Source organism: Muscardinus avellanarius (assembly GCF_963383645.1).
Source record: "Muscardinus avellanarius genome assembly, chromosome: 2".
NCBI classification, from domain to species: domain Eukaryota; kingdom Metazoa; phylum Chordata; class Mammalia; order Rodentia; family Gliridae; genus Muscardinus; species Muscardinus avellanarius.
Genome location: NC_137787.1, coordinates 16,343,920 through 16,358,608, shown reverse-complemented (window position 1 = coordinate 16,358,608; position 14,689 = coordinate 16,343,920). Strand labels below are relative to the sequence as shown.

The following is a 14,689-nucleotide window of genomic DNA, read 5'->3' as shown; positions in this document are numbered from 1 at the left end:
CTTCCCTGGCTTCTCTCTTGTGAATTTGTTTGTTAATGACTTCTCTAGAAGCCCAGGAAGAGAGGAGAGACTCTTTCCTCCAGTTTCTTACCATACCTATTCTTGTATTCACTGATTTCCCTTATGAGATGTGCCTAAAAAACATACCTTTTCTTTCATTGTCCCTCCTACCACGTTTGTAGGTCAGCACTGGACCTTCTGCCAGCCTGTTTCTCTGTGTTGGCACTTTACTGACAGCACGTAATCACTAACCACTTTATTGCTGAAAAGCTTTCATGGCTTCAGGTGACTCGTTGCAGGACCACTATCCCTTCCCACCCTTTCTTCAGCTCTTTCATTCCTTCTTGATGCTGCAGTAATCCAGCTGACCTGCTTCTGGCCTTTGCCAGAGCTGCTCCAATGGCTTCCTCTCACTCTTCCCTCAAGACTCAGCTCAGGCTTCACCTGATGGGATTATGTGTGCACCTGCACGCAGGCAGGGGAGACTCAGCACTCAGCACTCTCATACCGTGTTGACATGATGTGCTTGTGTTCTGCCACTCTCCAGGCAGAATGTGAGTTTGCTGGTGCCCTTCGAGTCTTACCTGCCTGGTGCTGATGAGTACCAGAAGCATACCTGTCCAGCAGAATATACCCGAAGACCCGATGGTGGCATCCCTTAAGTAGAAGTTAGTCAGCGTTCTTTTAAAAGGATAGAATTTAATCTTATAAAAAATAAAGTCTAATTTTCCTTTTAATTTCAATATAATGAATTCCTAATTCAGCAAACTTTTAAGTAACTTGATGGCACGTTATCTAGGGAATGGCCAGTATTTATATATATTATATTATAATAATAGTGTTATTACTATTCTCAGTGTTTCCCTCATCCTGTCTTTGTTTTACACAGATCGTAAAAAGGACCTTGTAAAGCTACAGGCAGGAGAGTATGTTTCTCTTGGGAAAGTAGAGGCAGCTTTGAAGAACCTGCCACTGATAGATAACATTTGTGCGTATGCAAACAGGTGAGGAAGTGAATCTTTGCCGCGTGTACTTATCGTTTGTTTGTTTTGTGGTACTAGGGATTGAACCCAGGGATATTCTACCTCTGAGCTCTACTCCCAGCCCTGTTTGATTTTTTACTTTGAACAGCATCTCACTAAGTTGCTGAGGCTGGTCGTGAAGCTGCGGTCTTTCTCTCTCGGCCTCCCAAGCTGTGTTAAGCTGGGTTTGACACATGGCATCACAGCTCACCAGGAGGAAGGCAGCTAGGAAGGGGAGTTTACAGTTAAAACCCCAGACCTGCATTCTTAGGAAAGGTGTTGGGATTTAGGGTCAGAGCTCTAATTACATCTTCTACTCCAGTATTGCACATAGTAATTATTTTACGGTGATAATATAATCCGAAATTTTGTGGGTAAGCCTAGGAAGCTGACACAATTCTTTTGGAAGAAATAAAATCTTTTTTTTTTTTTTTTTTTTGGTACCGGGAATTGAATGTAGGGATGTTCTACATCTGAGCTACATCCCAGTCCTATTTTATGTTTTATTTTGAAACACGGTCTCACTAAGTTGCTTGAGGGCCTTGCTAAATTGCTGAGGCTTACCTTGAACCTAGGATCCTTCTATCTTAGCCTCTCAAGTACTGGGATTAATACTAGCTCAGAAAAACTGAGAACTTGTCCTGTATAATCCTAGTACTTATGAGACTGAGACAGGAGTGTCACAGGTTCAAGGACAGCCTCAGCAACTGAGTGAGATTCTCAGCTACTTAGATGGAGGCCCTGTTTCAAAATGAAAGGTGGGTATGGTGGCTCATGCTTGTAATCCTAGTGCTTGGGAGACTGAGATGGGAGGATCATAGCTTTAGCAACATAATGAGGTCCTCCACAACTTAATGAGACCCTGTTTCCAAATAAAAATAAAATAGAGTGGGTGGTATAGCTCGAAGGTAGAATGCCCTGGGTTCATCCCCAGCACCACCACCACAAAACTGAATGAATGAATGAATGAATGGGTTTAGGGGTGTAGCATAGAAGTAGAATGCCCCTTGATTCAATCTCCACTACTAGAAAAAGAGAAAGAAGAAAGAAAAGGAAGGAAGGAAGAGACAGACTGGGGTATAACTGGATTTCAAAACTTTAGGTTGAATATTCCTTATCTGAAATACTTAGAGCAAGAAGTGGTTCAGGTTTTGGAGTATTTGAACTTTAGCACATTAGCTTGGACTTTCCTGGTCGAACAGCCAGTACTTTACTTTAAAGATGATTCTGCCCTTGCTCAGGTGATGAGCTAAGGGCTGCTCCGCCCTTCTTGACACTGCTGCTAGGTCTTCAGAAAGCATCCAACTTTGGATGTACTCAGAGTTCCTTCACAGAACACAGACTGTCACCATAAGAGAAAACAGGTATCACTAATTTTGATTTGCTGCCAGATTTCTTCAGTTATAGCTTCAAATTTGTGTTAGAATTTATTTTTGTTTCACCTATTGTCATGAATTACTGATTTTTAAAAATTTTGCAAAATATTCTAAGTTGCCAAGGCAGGCTTTGAACCTGTGATCCTCCTGTTTCCCAGGTACTGGGATTCTGGAATGAATGAACCACTATGTCTGGCTTAGAGAAGGTTTTTTTTTTTTTTTTTTTTTTTTTTGGTGATACTGGGAATTGAACTCAGGGGCATTCTATTCTGAGCTATACCTCCAGCCCCTTTTTAAAAAATTAATTAATTAATTTATTTTTGTGGTACTGAGGGTGGAACCCAGCCCTATTTATTTTATTTTTTGAAACAGGATCTCATGGAGTTGCAGAGGGCCTCACTAAGTAGCTGAGGCTGGCCACAAACCTGGATCCTCCTTTCCCAGCCTCCTGAATGCTAGGATTACAAGAATGTTTGTTTTAAAAAAGGTTCTCACTAAGTTGTAGAGGGATGCACTGCATTCCTGAGGCTGTCCTTGAACGTGTTATCCTGTCTCAGCCTCCTGAGTATTGGGATTACAAGTGACATGTGCCACAATGCCTGATAGAGAAATATTTTTTTAATATTTATAATTTTCTTTTAAGAAAATCTGTGCATGGCATTATTCACAGTAGTTATACATACTTGAAATTAATCACAAAATGTCAAGTTGAGGTTTATTTAGCAGGGAACTCTGCTAAAGTCCTGGAGTGTATTATGAATCAAACAGTGAAACTGTTGCATGAAATTAAAGCATGCTAGTACCAAGTATGGAACATGCATCTTTTTTGAAATAGTAAACGGTGAGTTGCACAATGTCAGGTAATGAGTAGTAGCTTTAGTTACACGGGTACCATTTTGTTTCTTAGCTGAGTTATCCTTTATATATTTCAGTTATCATTCTTACGTCATTGGATTTGTTGTGCCAAATCAGAAGGAGCTAACAGAACTAGCTCGAAAGAAAGGACTTCAAGGGACGTGGGAGGAGCTGTGTAACAGTAGTGAAATGGAAAACGAGGTCCTCAGAGTGCTTTCTGAAGCTGCTATTTCAGGTGAGTATTGACGAACTGAGGGGCAGAGCATGTGTATATCCATCTAGCCTGTTACATCCTAAGAGTTAGGATGCGTTCTCTCCTGCTCAGGAACCATTCTGCCATTAGTAGACAGAAGGATATATCCTCGCCAGTCTCTCCTCACCCCATGTGCAGGACACACAAATCATGCCTCACACCAGTGGATGCACCTGCCCCCGGAAGGCCTTCCTCTTGTCCGTTTTGTTCTTTCAGCCGGTCCTTTCTCCACTTGTCTCCGCTGTCTTGAAGTCCTGCCGAGTCTGCTGACCTGCCACCTCCCAGCGGAGGTCCAGAGCTCCTTTTGGAGTTTTACACACTGTTGGTCTCCTAGTTATTAGCTATACCAGTATGGCCTACGTCCTCTTTTTCTTCTGCTCCAAGACTAGTTTAATATTGTTAATTTAGTAAAAACATCTCTGTGTTTTGAGTTAAACATTAAGTGTAATGTAATTATTATAGGAATATAAAAAATTAAATTTGCAATTAGCCAAACTGAAATGATATTTTGAAGCATATCACCACCAAAATAGTTTTCAAAGAACTTAAAACCATGCACTGATGCTAACCAATTGATTGAGTTAATTAATGGGTATACATTTAAAACCTACATCATTTCTAAGTAAGGTTGGATACAGAAACATTAAAAACTGAACAACCTAGTCTATTTAAATAGCTTTATTGAGATATAATAACATACCATACAACATATACATACAACACATACAACATATGTGTGAGGGGGACTACTGGGGATTGAACCCACGGGCATTCTACCTTCAAGTTACAACCCCAGCACTTTTTATTATTTGTTTTGAAGCAGGGTCTCAGTAGGTCTCTGATAGTCTCACTGTGATGCTGAGTCTCCCTTCTCCAGCTAGTCATGTGGTTGTGCTGTGTATTTTCCTAAAGCATGGGTTTAGGTGGTGTTAATACATACTTAAAAAGATAATTTTGAGTCCAATCATAGAATGAAATGCTGAGCAGATTAACATTTTACAAAACTTTACTTAATGGTCTCCCTACATCTAAGTACTGTCAGGGTCCACTCTGCTGTGCTGTGCTGTGCTGATGCGCACCTTGTTTCTCCTCTTGCAAACTATTCCTGAAATACTTTTAATCTTTAAAGACTCAGAACTTGTGTTAAAACAAACTTGTGTGTCGTTTCCATGTTTACTTTTATAAGCTAGAGTTCACAACAGATTATTTTTTTAACTCCCAAAGCATGTAATCCCTTTAATTTAGTGCATCTCTCTCTTTTTTTTTTATTGTAGTAAAAAAACATGTGGCATAGAGGTCTGGTTTTATTTTCTGCATACTGACACCTCAGTACCACTTGCACTCCTAGGACACAATGGTGCTCCAGGATTGTGCTGAGTGGCAGTGGAGAGGGTGCGTGTTCTTGTCTCACTCCTCATAGTAGAGGGGGACTTCATTCCTTCACCACTGACATTCATGATAGGATTTACATTTTTATTATGTGGAGGTAGTTTCCTTTTGTTCCTAGCTTGTTCTGTGTTTTGAACAAGAAATGGTGTTGAATCTTTTTGTGTGTGTGTCTGGTACTGGGCATTGAATTTAGGGGCATTTTACCTCTGAGCTACACCCCCGGCCCAATTTTATTTTTATTTGAAAACAGGATCTTATTAGGTTGATGAGAGTCTCTTAGTGAGACTGTCCTTGAACCTATGATCCTCCCATCTCATCCACCCAGGTATTGGAATTGGAAATGTGTGCACCACACAGGGCGTTGAAACCTTATCAGATGTTTTTTCTTAATCAGTGGAAATGATAGTCTGGTATTTAATCACTTGCTATCTTAATTTGGGATTCTACATTGATTTTTCTCATGTTGAGCCATCCTTGCATTTCAGGTATAAATCCCACTTGGCCTTGATGTGTAAATTTTTTTGTTAAGGATTTTTGCATGAATGTTTATTAATGGTATTGGTCTGTAGTTTTCTTGTATCTTTGGTTTTGATATCAGGATATTTTTTGTCTCATAAAATGAGTGTAGTCATCTCTTCTTAAGCTCTTTTATTTTTTATTTTTTGGTACTGGGGATTGAACCCAGGGGCATTCTACCTCTCACCTACATCCCTAGCCTTATTTTAATTTTTATTTTGAAACAGGGTCTCAATGAATTGCAGAGGGCCTCACTAAGTTGCTGAAGTTAGCCACAAACCTGCGATTCTCCTGTCTCAGCCTCCCAAGTGTTGGGATTATAAGTGTATACCTCCATACCTGCTAACCTCCATCTCTTTGGAAGAGTTTAATGAGTATTGGTAGTCATTTCTCTTTAAAATGCTAGAATTTTCTGTTGAAGCTATATTATAAATTTCGAAAACATCATATTTTCCTGATGTCTCATCTCATCATCCTATAAGCAATCTGTGAGCAGGCTGCCCAGGCAACAAGGTATGCCAGTATGCTACAGCAGGTTCCTATCCAAGCCCTCTTCTTGCTCTCCCCTCCTGTGACCTACTGACTTTCAGACCCACTAGTGAAATCCTTTCACACATTTGAGTGCATGGTCCACTCTGAGGCCCAGTAAAGAAAGACACGTGTGCACGTCCCCACTCTGGGCTCCTGCCACGTGTTTCCATGGGTGCCATGCCATCCCTTTCTTTTTAGGATCTGGGAGCAATAGTAATTGTTTTTCACTTTCATATGCCTCTGGAATTATTCTGTATCTGTACTTAACTGATTGTCAGAAAATCTCATTTTAAGTGGTTCTGTTGTTTCTTACAACACAGAAGCCATTAGGTCTAGGTCTGTTCTTTGCTGGAATATTTTTGATTACTGCTTCAATTAGTTCTTAAAAGTTTGTTCAGATTTTTCTTATGATTTTTCTTATGATTCAGTCTTAGTAGGTTATGTGTTTCTAGGAGTCTGCATTTCTTCTAGGTTATTGAATTTGCTAGCATATAATGTACATTTCTAATTTTACTTATCTTTTTTAGTTTAGTTTACTTATCTTTTTTACTTACCTTTTTTAGTTTAAAGGGTGGGAGGGGGGAGAAAGAGAAAGGAAGGGAAGGTCTGAGATAACAGTGTGTTCAAGGACACGCTCTCACCTCTCAGTCTCCCCCCCTAGAGCCCCTCAGTGGGTCGGTCCACAGTGAGGTCAGGCCCCTGAGCTCCCACCACGTCCCCAGCGCCCCTCCAACGCGGTGGCACAGGGCCAGCTCTCCAGCATGCGCCATCCAGCCATGATCATGGGGTTCTGATGGATTTTTATGCTTTATTTTTTAAACGTGGTTTATGCAGCTATGTTATATTATTTCTGAGGCCTATGTCTCTGGGTTTACATCCTGGAGTTTTACGTTCAGCTGTGTTGAAGTCATTGTTGCCGTCCTTTTGCTTCACTTTGAGAAACTCACCTCTTCATGTCTTATACGTAGGGCCGCTCTAGTGGTGATGGACCCTCAGATACTGTTGATTTTGGGAAGTCCTATTTTTCTCAGTTTTGAAGGGCAGGTTTACCAAGTATAGTATTCTTGGTTGGCTGTTTTTTTTCTTTCTTCCTTGACAATTACTTTGAGTTGTAGCATCCCATTTCTGTCTAGCCGGCAAACTTTCTGCTAAGAAATCTGTGACTTTTTTTTCTTTCTGCTAAGAAATCTGATAGTTTAATGGGGCCTCCCTTGTACATGATGTACTTTTGCTGTTTTGAAGAGTTTTTGTGACTTTTGACAGCTTGATTATGATGTGTCTCGGTAAAGTTCTTGTTAGATTAATTCTAGTGAAGTACTTTCAGCATCATGAATTTATATTTATTTCTCTGCTCAGATATAGGAGGATTGGGCCATTATTTCTTCAAATACTCTGTTCCTTCTGTCTTTATTCTAGTATATCTACTGTGAACCTTGGTTTTCTACTTGGTAGGTTTCTTAGGCTCTCTTTTCTTTTCTTTCCTTTCTGTTCCTTTGTAATTTCAGAAATCCTATCTTTTAGTTCACTGATTTATTCTGTCCTTCAGTTCCAGAATTTGATTCTTCCTATTAGGGTTTTTTTTTTTTTCATTTTTTAATCTCTATATTCTTATTTTATCATGAATTGTTTTCCTGATCTTTTGTTCTCTTTTGCTCTGTTAAAATTCTTTGAGCATTTTTATGACAGTTGTTTTGAATTCTTTGTCAACTAATTCATATGTGCTTATTTTTTTGGTTCCAGTTGATGGAGATTTAGTTTGATTTTTTTCAGTGGGTCATTTCTCTATTTCTTTTTATGTCTGATTGTTGAGATTTGTGCATCTGAATAATCAGCTACCTTTTTTTCATCTTTGTAGTCTGGTGGGGTGGTGAGAAGACTTTGTCCAGTCAGCCCAGTAGAAGATCTGGCTCTGTCTCAAGCATGAGACAGCATCCTCTCTGGCTGGAAGGGGTTGGGGACTTGTTGATGCTGAAGCCTCTCGTAGAGTGCAGGGACTCCATGTGAAAACGGCTTCTGGATTTCTCACCCAGGCAGTAAATAAGTCCATCTGTCACTAATATCAAAGTCTTCATTGGAGAGTAGGAGCTGCGTTTTCCTAGTCTCATCCTGCTGACCCCCCAAACCCCAGCACTTTTCATTTGTATGTCATTATGACTGCACAGGGTGTTTACCTGTTTTCCCTTGTTGGCTTGCCTGCCCCTGCAAAGTGGAAACTATTTGTTGTTACATTTTTCTAAGAGTGATTAGTAAAGCACAGTACACATGGTAATGTTTCAGTTTTTTTTAAATTGTTTTATTGGTGCACTGTATTCATACATCATAATGGGATAAAAAACTTGTGTAGACATACATGCACATATCGCCCAGTTAGCCCCTACCCACTCCCCACACCCTTCCCTCCCCATCCCTTCTTCCCATGCTTGGCTTAGTGGTTGACATCTAATATTATAGCAATTTCTCCAAGATTAACAATGATAATCTCACATAACAGATTCATTTGTCTGATATCAAGCTTTTGATCACTTAGAGATAACATTTCAGTATTTTCTTTTCTTTTTTTAAGGTAAAACTATTATACATTTATTTTTTTTTTCAGAAAAAATCTATCCTAACATGAAATATGAATAATACTCAAAACAATCTCGAAAAACAACAAAGCTAGAAGATGTACATTTTCTGATTTCAAACCTTATAGAGCTACAATAATTGAAACAGTGTAGTACTGCTATAAAGGCAGATATATAAACCAGTGGAGCAAAATAAAAAGCCTAGGAATAAATTCTTCCATATATGGTCAAGTTATTTTTGACAAAGTTTCCAAGAACATGTGGTGAAGGAAATAATCTTTTCACTAAATATTGTTGAAAAAGAATAATTACATGAAAAAGAATAAAATTGGACCCTTACCTAACACCATATACAAATATTAACTCAATATAGATAAAAGACCTACATGTAAATCTTAAGACTATAAACTTTTAGAAGAAAACCTGGGTGATAATACTTCACAACATTGAAATTGGCAATGATTTCTTGGATATGATTTCAAAGGCACAGGCAACAAAAGAATAAACAAACTTCCTAAAAAATAAAAAATATTGTACATCCAAAGACAATGTAAACAGAGTTAAAAGTTACTAATAGAATGGTATAAAATATTTCCAAATGCTATATCTGAAGGTATATTAATATTCTAAATAGAGATCCTAAAAATTAGCAACAATAAAAGCAAACAATACAATTTAGAAATACAATTTAGAAATAGGTAAAAGACTGAAATAACTAGTGAATCTCCAAAGATTTTAACCTATAAACACATGAATATATTCTTTGCTTAGTTGTCTGCTGGATGGAAAATCTTGTTTCTCTGGTTCTGGTGTGTATTACCTATTTCTTCTTTGTAGTTAATCTCTTTGAGTATTTTCTCTAGCGCTGGTTTTGAAGACATAAATTCCTTCAGTTTCTGTTTGTCGTGGAAGCTTCTTATTTCCCCATCTAATTTGATAGAAAGTTTTGCTGGGTAGGAAATTTTTGGCTGGAAGTTGTTTTCTTTCAGAGTTTGGAATATGTTACTCCAAGCCCCTCTGGCTCTCATGACTTGATTTGGGAAGTCTGGAGTGATTCTAATTGGTTTGCCTCTGAATGTCACTTGGCCTTTTGTTTTTGTTGCCTTTAAGATTCTCTGCTTGGCTTCCACATTGGTCATTTTGACAATTATGTGGCGTGGGGATCCTCTTCTCTGATCCTGTCTAAAGGGAGTTCTATAAGTTTCCTGGACCTGTGTATTGAGCTCTTGCTCTGTGTTTGGAAAATTTTCTGCTATTTCTTTGAAGAGATTATTGATCCCTTTGGTTTCACCTTCTTTTCCCTCCTCTATTCCAATTATTCTTAGGTTAACTCTCTTAAAATTGGCCCATATATCTTCAGTGTCAGATTCCTGCTGTTAGATTTTTTTTTTCTAAGTTAGAAATTATGCATTCGTTTTTGGATTGATCATCTTCTAGGATCGAGATTCTATTCTCCATGTGGTCTAATCGATTGTTTATACTTTGAATTGAGGCGTTTATATCAATGATTGCTTCCTTTATTTCTTTTAGACTCTCTCTAAATGCTTTTCGAAAGTCCTGTATTATTTCTACAGTTATATTCCTGATTTGATTCTCTGGAGATCTCTGAATTTCTGTGTTATCAGGTTCTGATAATATGGGGTTGTGGGCATTCATTGCTCTATTGTTGTTCCTCTTTCCCATGATTTCAGAATTTTGTGCTTTCCCTGGGTCACTATGACTTCACTTAGGGTGCTCTGTATCTCAAGTCTGTGATAATCCCAGCCGATACTACTCCTTTACTGGGTTGTACCGCAAAGTCACATACCCAGGAAGTTAATTGAGGATGTGCGAGACCATGGGAGTGCTGGGCTGGGCATTTTTCCACAGGGAGCTGCGACTAGGGTGTGGTATCTCTGACACTGCTACTCCTTCACTGGGTTGGACTGCAAAATATCCGACCCAAGGAGAGTATCAAAGCTATGCAAGTCCCTGGGAGTGCAGTACAGAGATTTTTCCTTTAGGGGCTGCAGTTTCTCTCACGGTTATTGTGCGCGCAGATATGGGGCTGTGGCGGGGCGCGGTGAACTCGCTGTTGCTGCTGGCAATATGGCGCCACTGCCACACCCTCGGCCATGAGCCTGGCGCTGCTGGCAATATGGCACCGCTGCCACGCCCTTGGCTGTAAGGTTGGCGTATTTCTTTTCTGGTTTTGAGCTCTGAGTCCCTGGAAGGCATGATGAGCTTGGCCACTGGGAGTTTTAGACGTTCTTTGCGCTGAAAGAACTGCTGAATTGCAGCCAAATGATCCGCAGCTGTTCTCTTCAGCTCCTTGTTTACCTTTCCTCTCTGGAGCCTGGTGCTGTGAGGGAAGATGGCACCGGTGCCGCTCCGTTGCCACATTGTGGGCTTGATTTCTGGTCTCTGGTTGTTCTTTTAGTATTTTTTATTTTTCTGTCCCTTGTGTTTACATTTTTTATTTCTCTGCTGATGGTGTTTTCTGGCTATGAAAAGCGCTGATTTTGTGGCAACAGAGATCGAGTTTTAGCAGGACTCGTAAACGCTGCTTTTCTTGATTGCCATCTTCCCAGAAGTCTTCAGTTTGTTGAATGAAAAATAAGTCAGTCTTATTACGGACAGTGTTTCTTTAGGCCACACCCCCTGACTTCCTCTATTGCTTTCCTTTCCTCCTCCCTGTTCTCTGCCTGTATGAATCCACTGGACCAGGGAGTGTGTTTGGAACTAAGCAGTGAGTTCATTTTTTCATATTTCCTATTGCAGCCTAATGTGAATATCTTGCCTCAGTGTTGAAATTCTCTTTAAACTTAATTATTGTTACTTTCTCAAGTAATTGTTCTCTTCAAAATAAAATCCACCTTTTTCTTTTCTCTTGGCTCTGAGGCCCGGGTACATGGTTTGGGGTATTTTTTCTCCAGCAATCTAGATGCAGTGTTCCACTTTGTACTACAGCTTGCCTTTTTTGTTTTGTTTTGTTTTGTTTTTAGTGGTATTGGGGATGGAACCCTTCTACCTCTGGGTGACACTCCCAGACCTATTTTATATTTGATTTGGAAACAGGGTCTCTTAAACCAGCTGAGGCTGGCTTTGAACCTGCAGGATCCTCCTGTCTCCGCCTCCCAAGCGTAGGGATTATAAGTGTGTGCCACCACGCCCGGCAGCTTGCCTTTTTTAACTTACTAATATATTGGATAATCATCTGAATCTAACTTGTTTTAATGACATAAATATTTCATTTTATATCTCTAACATAATATAATTCAGTTACCTATTGGTAGGTATTTGTTAAACATATTTGAAGTTATAGCTCCCATCTTTTTTTTTTTTTTTTTTTTTTTTAGCTTACACTAGTATTTTGAGGAATCTGTTGTTTAGAAGTGAGGTCCAGGGGATATTCACTGGTTGCACACTTTGGCGGGTACTCCATTTGGAAAGTTATACCATTTGCTAAGATCTTTAATTGTACATTTTTAATACCTTTGCTTTTTTCTTTATCACCTTAGCAAGTCTGGAAAAGTTTGAAATTCCAGTAAAAATCCGTTTGAGCCCTGACCCATGGACGCCTGAAACTGGTCTGGTGACAGATGCCTTCAAGTTGAAACGCAAAGAGCTTAAAACGCATTACCAGGCGGACATCGAGCGAATGTACGGGCGAAAGTAATTGTTCCCTTTCGGTACCAGTTTGCTCCAGTGAGCTCAGATCAAATAGGAAAATACTTGAAATGCATGTCTCCAACTGTGAGGCCAACTCATTCCTCTTATTAAACCTACACTGTTATTTCTCATGACATCACCATTTTTAACTGACAGGATTAGTAAAATATTAAGACAGCAAACTTGCGTCTGTCTCTTTTCTTTCCCCTCCTCCAGTTCACTACCATCTGTGACTATACTTGTCAGTCGGAGCATTTTTCTGAATCATATTGAGGAAGCAGTGATTTTAAAACCTCAAGTTTTTAAACATTTATATGTTCTGTATAATGTTCAGTTTGTAACTTTTTAAAGTTTGGATGTATAGAGGGATAAATAGGAAATATGAAAATCGGTTATTTGGGGGGTTTTTTACTGTATTTAAAAGTACAAGGGTATCAATGTGAAATTATGTAAATTTCAAATGCTTATGAATCAAATCATTGTTGAACAAAAGATTTGTTGCTGTGTAATTACTGTCTTGTATGCATTTGAGAGAAATAAATATACCCATACTTATGTTTTAAAAAATTGAGATCCTGTGAATATATGCCTGATAGTGTCTTCTTTATATATTTATTTTTTATTAGAAACAAAATGTAGTTTGGTTGGGGCTGCATGAAGAAAAAACAGGAGAGAAGTATGCTTTAATAGTGAAGGAGGTAACACAGTACTTGTAGCACCAGTTCACAGTCAAGTACTTTAATACTAAAACAGTGTTGAGTGTTTCTGTTTAGCTGTCGAAACTCAATAAATACCCCAGATTAAATGGGAACAATTCTGAAAGACAGAATGTTGAAAACAAAAGAAAATTATTCTTTAAGTAATTGATCATGAGTTGTTTATATTTATGACCACATTAGTTATGGAAAATTATTCTACCCAAACTCTTCTACTTCTAGTCTCATCATATATATTATTTTAAAATTAGAGGTTCTTAAAGAGAGTTTGTGCTGGGTGCGTGCGTGCGTGTGCGTGCGTGCGTGTGTGTGTGTGTGTGTGTGTGTGTGTGTGTGTAAGCGATTGACTCAGTGCTGGTAGGTTATTTTAAAAAGCACCTATCTTTTCTTTCTACCATAATCTTTCTATATTAAAAAAGGAAATAGTTTAGAATGCTTCTGATAATAGCATTCTCACTAAGATACAAAAGAACTTTATAAATGAGGTAAGATTTGATTTGTAGATTTTCATGTCAAACTAAAAGTTGTTTGGTTAAAAAACGTTTGATACATAGTCTTTATAGATATTGGTTGTCTTGTTAATTCTGGATAATTAGTAGTATTGCATCAATTAAGACATGTCCAAATTAGGACTTAAAAAGTCAAAGGCAGTACTTTTTTTCATGTAAAACTAGTTATTTGATTCTTAGTTACTGTAGGCATCAAAAGGCAAAAGAAAAGATAAAAATAAACAGGAATGTAGATCTGTGTGAGGGGAGTGGGTGTGGCAAGGAGGCAAGAGATTGTTGTCTATCTGGACATACTGCAATAAGGTGTTTGTTTCCAGCTCTTTCTGTATTCTTGTATATTTGTACTATGTTTTGGTTGCTTCTCTCTTGTCGGTTTAAATTTTAATGTTTGAGAAAACTGCCAGAAAAGAAGTAAAAATAGAGAAGAAGGTAAATGGAGCTTCTCTGTGTCCGGATGTTGTGATCTAAAAATTAATACAGGGAACGTGAAGGACATTTTGTTTCTGATGCTTTGTCTTTAGAATAATAATTGCTTGTGTTTAAGTGATTAAAAAGATTGGAGTGATTTAGAACAAAAATCTTAATGCTTTAAAGGAGAGATTTTGAACTGGCCGGTTAGCTCAGTTGGTTAGAGCGTGGTGCTAATAAAGGAGAGATTCTGGGAGTTATGACTTGAAACAATGTCAGAATCTAACCCATCACCTGATTCAGGAGAAAGTTTCTTAGGGATTAGAAACATCTATAATTCCTTTCAGCCCTGAAATGTCAGGTGACAAGTGTCAAATGTCACTGTAGAAGATGGAATTAAGTAGAATTCCTTTTCAAACTAATCAAGCCAAGCCACCCTTAGTGACTTGAAAAATCAAATTATTCAATATTCCCCTTTCAAGATGAAAAAACTGGTCAGTCAAAATACTAATAAAACGTCCATCCAACAGTTATTTTATTTTATAAGAAATACTGATTTAACCAGCTGATATTTGAGGACAACTAAGAAATTTCAAAGTAAACTGCTAAATCTAACATGCATTCGTGAAATTAAAGTATGGATCCTAAAAGAATAGTTCTTTAGAACTTCCTCCCCTCTTGGAAAAAAGCTTCTGAAGAATCCTTCATCATTTTGTGATACAGTTAAGTTCACAACTAGAGCATAGACCCTTGCCCCCCCTCCATTCTCCCCAATGGTACACTTTTTATCTTATACTTTATTAGAAAGTTTTTACAGACAATAGGATAAAACTGAAAGTGGTATCTACTTTCTAAATACTACTTTGTTTTAAAGTACTGGAGTTGATATCCATGAT

General features: G+C 38.4%; 1 protein-coding gene across 2 annotated transcripts in view; it reads left to right on the top strand.

Moving 5' to 3' along the window:
- Positions 1-12,167, top strand: part of ACSL3 (acyl-CoA synthetase long chain family member 3) — a gene marked incomplete at both ends in the record, with an annotated part of 38,070 nt that extends 25,903 nt beyond the window's left edge. For both annotated transcript variants that reach the window (XM_080688963.1, XM_080688962.1), the window contains 3 exons: positions 890-1,004; positions 3,331-3,488; positions 12,010-12,167. In XM_080688963.1, coding sequence (XP_080545089.1) covers positions 890-1,004; positions 3,331-3,488; positions 12,010-12,167 — 431 coding nt within the window. The remainder of the gene's footprint in view (positions 1-889; positions 1,005-3,330; positions 3,489-12,009) is intronic.
- Positions 12,168-14,689: the final 2,522 nt, after the last annotated feature.